The sequence below is a fragment of the Solanum stenotomum genome, chromosome 9 (assembly GCF_019186545.1).
Source record: "Solanum stenotomum isolate F172 chromosome 9, ASM1918654v1, whole genome shotgun sequence".
Lineage (NCBI taxonomy): Eukaryota > Viridiplantae > Streptophyta > Magnoliopsida > Solanales > Solanaceae > Solanum > Solanum stenotomum.
Window position 1 is genome coordinate 19,442,713 of NC_064290.1, and position 2,331 is coordinate 19,445,043.

The 2,331-nt window shown below is 40.6% G+C and overlaps 1 protein-coding gene across 1 annotated transcript; it reads left to right on the forward strand.

Moving 5' to 3' along the window:
* The first annotated feature begins 397 nt into the window (after positions 1-397).
* Positions 398-1,564, forward strand: LOC125877341 (uncharacterized). Its single transcript, XM_049558667.1, has one exon. It carries the CDS (start codon positions 398-400, stop codon positions 1,562-1,564), a length of 1,167 nt encoding a protein of 388 aa, XP_049414624.1.
* The last annotated feature ends 767 nt before the right edge of the window (positions 1,565-2,331 follow it).

Genomic DNA, 2,331 nt, shown 5'->3' on the forward strand with positions numbered 1-2,331 from the left:
CCAGGGAATACAACTTTTAGATTAAACTAACTTCATTATTGAAATTTAGTCAGCTATTTCCTGATTTTACATTTTTGTTTTGCCTTTGTTTTCTCCAAGTCTTACCTTTTGTGTATGCCAAGTACCCGGAGTCAAGGCGAACCCTTGACCCCCTACGATCCAGAATTGAGAAGAACTTTGAGAAATCTTGGGATACACAATTAGAGAGGGTCAAGGAGATGGAGCTGAATTGTAACCTCCTGGAGTTTTGAATGTACCTATTCAGGTTCAGAATGGTAATCTAATCGAAAATCCATAAAGGGTGCAGAATCCTCCAGCACCGAGGGTTCGTGATAACTATAGGGTGAACTATGACGCGATTGGATCAACCGAACCTATTGTTCTCCCTGCACTACATATGGGACATACATTTGTGGTGACCAACAGTCTTATGCAAATGCTTACATCAAGAGGATTATTCACTGGGTTATCTTCGAAAGATCCATACGCTCAAATGGCTAAATTGACAAATGTTTGTAAGAGTAGTGTGGGACCACCGAACCTGGATATGAACATTATAAGTTTGAGAGTATTCCCACTTTTGTTGACTGGTGATGTTGCTTTGTGGTTTTCTGAGCTGCTATACAATTCAGTATACACATGGAACCAACTGCACCAGGTGTTTATGGAAATGTACTTTCCGGTGTCCAAGAAGTTGAATTACAAATATAAACTGAATAATTTCACGGCACTACCTAGAGAGTCAGTAAGTAGTTCATGGGATAAGTTCACTGGATTCATGAGGAGTGTTCCGAATCACCGCATAGATGATGAGTCATTAAAGATTTACTTCTACAAAGGAAAAGATAACAATGGGAAGGCTATGTTAGATACTATTGCTGGAGGATCTTATGGTGAGTGCACTATTGGAGAGATTGTCGAAAAACTTGAGAGGATCTCCCAGAACAATAAATCATGGAGCACTAGGAAGGAAAATACTGGTAGAAGCATGTTTAATGTCCAAACTGCACCAAGTCAATCCAATGATGATATTTGTGAAGAGATGGTCCAAATGAGGACTGAAATTAGGTTGGTATTAAAGCATGTGAGTGGAAGTGCAGAGAAAATGAATGTAGTAAATTATCTGACTAGAACTCCACCACCGCTAGTTGAGGAGTACTACTATGAGGAGGATGCAAATTTAGTGAATGATCAGACGGGGGATTTCCGAATCGACGCCCAAGGTTCTAATTTGGATAATTGGCATCAAGGTCAAGGAAACCATGGTCGGAACTATGGCAACTACAATCAAGAGGGAAACTATGTCTGGGATGGGAACTTCAATCGTGATAACAACTACAACCAAAACAACTATGGCAGCATGAATGAGAAGGTTAGGCCCTATATTCCACTTGGTAATAGCGAGGCTGCTACTAGTATGACTCGCATTGAAGATATGATGCAGAAGAAGATGAAGAGGTTTGATACGACTGATGAAAATGTGAAAGAGTTGCATAATGATTTATTTGATATTGTTCAGAAAGTTGATGCCCATGCAGTGTCGATCAAGCAACTTGAGCAGTAGTTTAGTCATTTGTCCGCTACTGTGAACCCACGCCAGCCAGACACACTTCCTAGCAATACCATCCAAAATCTTAAAAATGATGGGCATTGTATGACAGTCACTACTCGTGGAGGAAAATAGACTATTGATCCCCCCATGCCGTCTGAGGTCGGAAGAGTGATAGGGAAAGGTGCGATGAGATTGAGGTTACTGAAGATCTGAAAGATGATACAAAAAAGGAATCTAAGGTGACCCAAAAAGTTGTTCCCATGCTTAGACATCCACCTTTCTTCCCACAAAGGTTGGTGAAAAAGACTGAAGAGGGAAAATATCGCAGGTTCATCACTATGTTAAAGCAACTATCCATAAATGTCCCTTTGATAGAAGCTTTGGAACAAATGCATGAGTATGCGAAATTCATGAAGGACTTGGTGATCAAAAAGAGGCCTGTCAGTTTTGAGAATGAAGAGAAGTTGCAACATTGTAGTGCAATGGCTACTAGGTCATTCGTGCAGAAGAAAGAGGATCCTGGAGCTTTCACAATTTCTTGTACCATTGGGATATTACATTTTGCGAATGCCTTGTGTGACTTAGGTGCCAACATTAATTTGATACCGCTGTCGATTTATAAGAAGTTGGGTCTAGGAGCTCCAAAGCTGATTGCGATGTGATTACTTATGGCTGATAGAACTGTCAAGAGGCTCATAGGAGTGCCGTAAGACGTCCTTGTGAAAGTGGAGTCATTCATCTTTCCAGTGGACTTTGTGATATTAGTTTGTGAGGTTGAT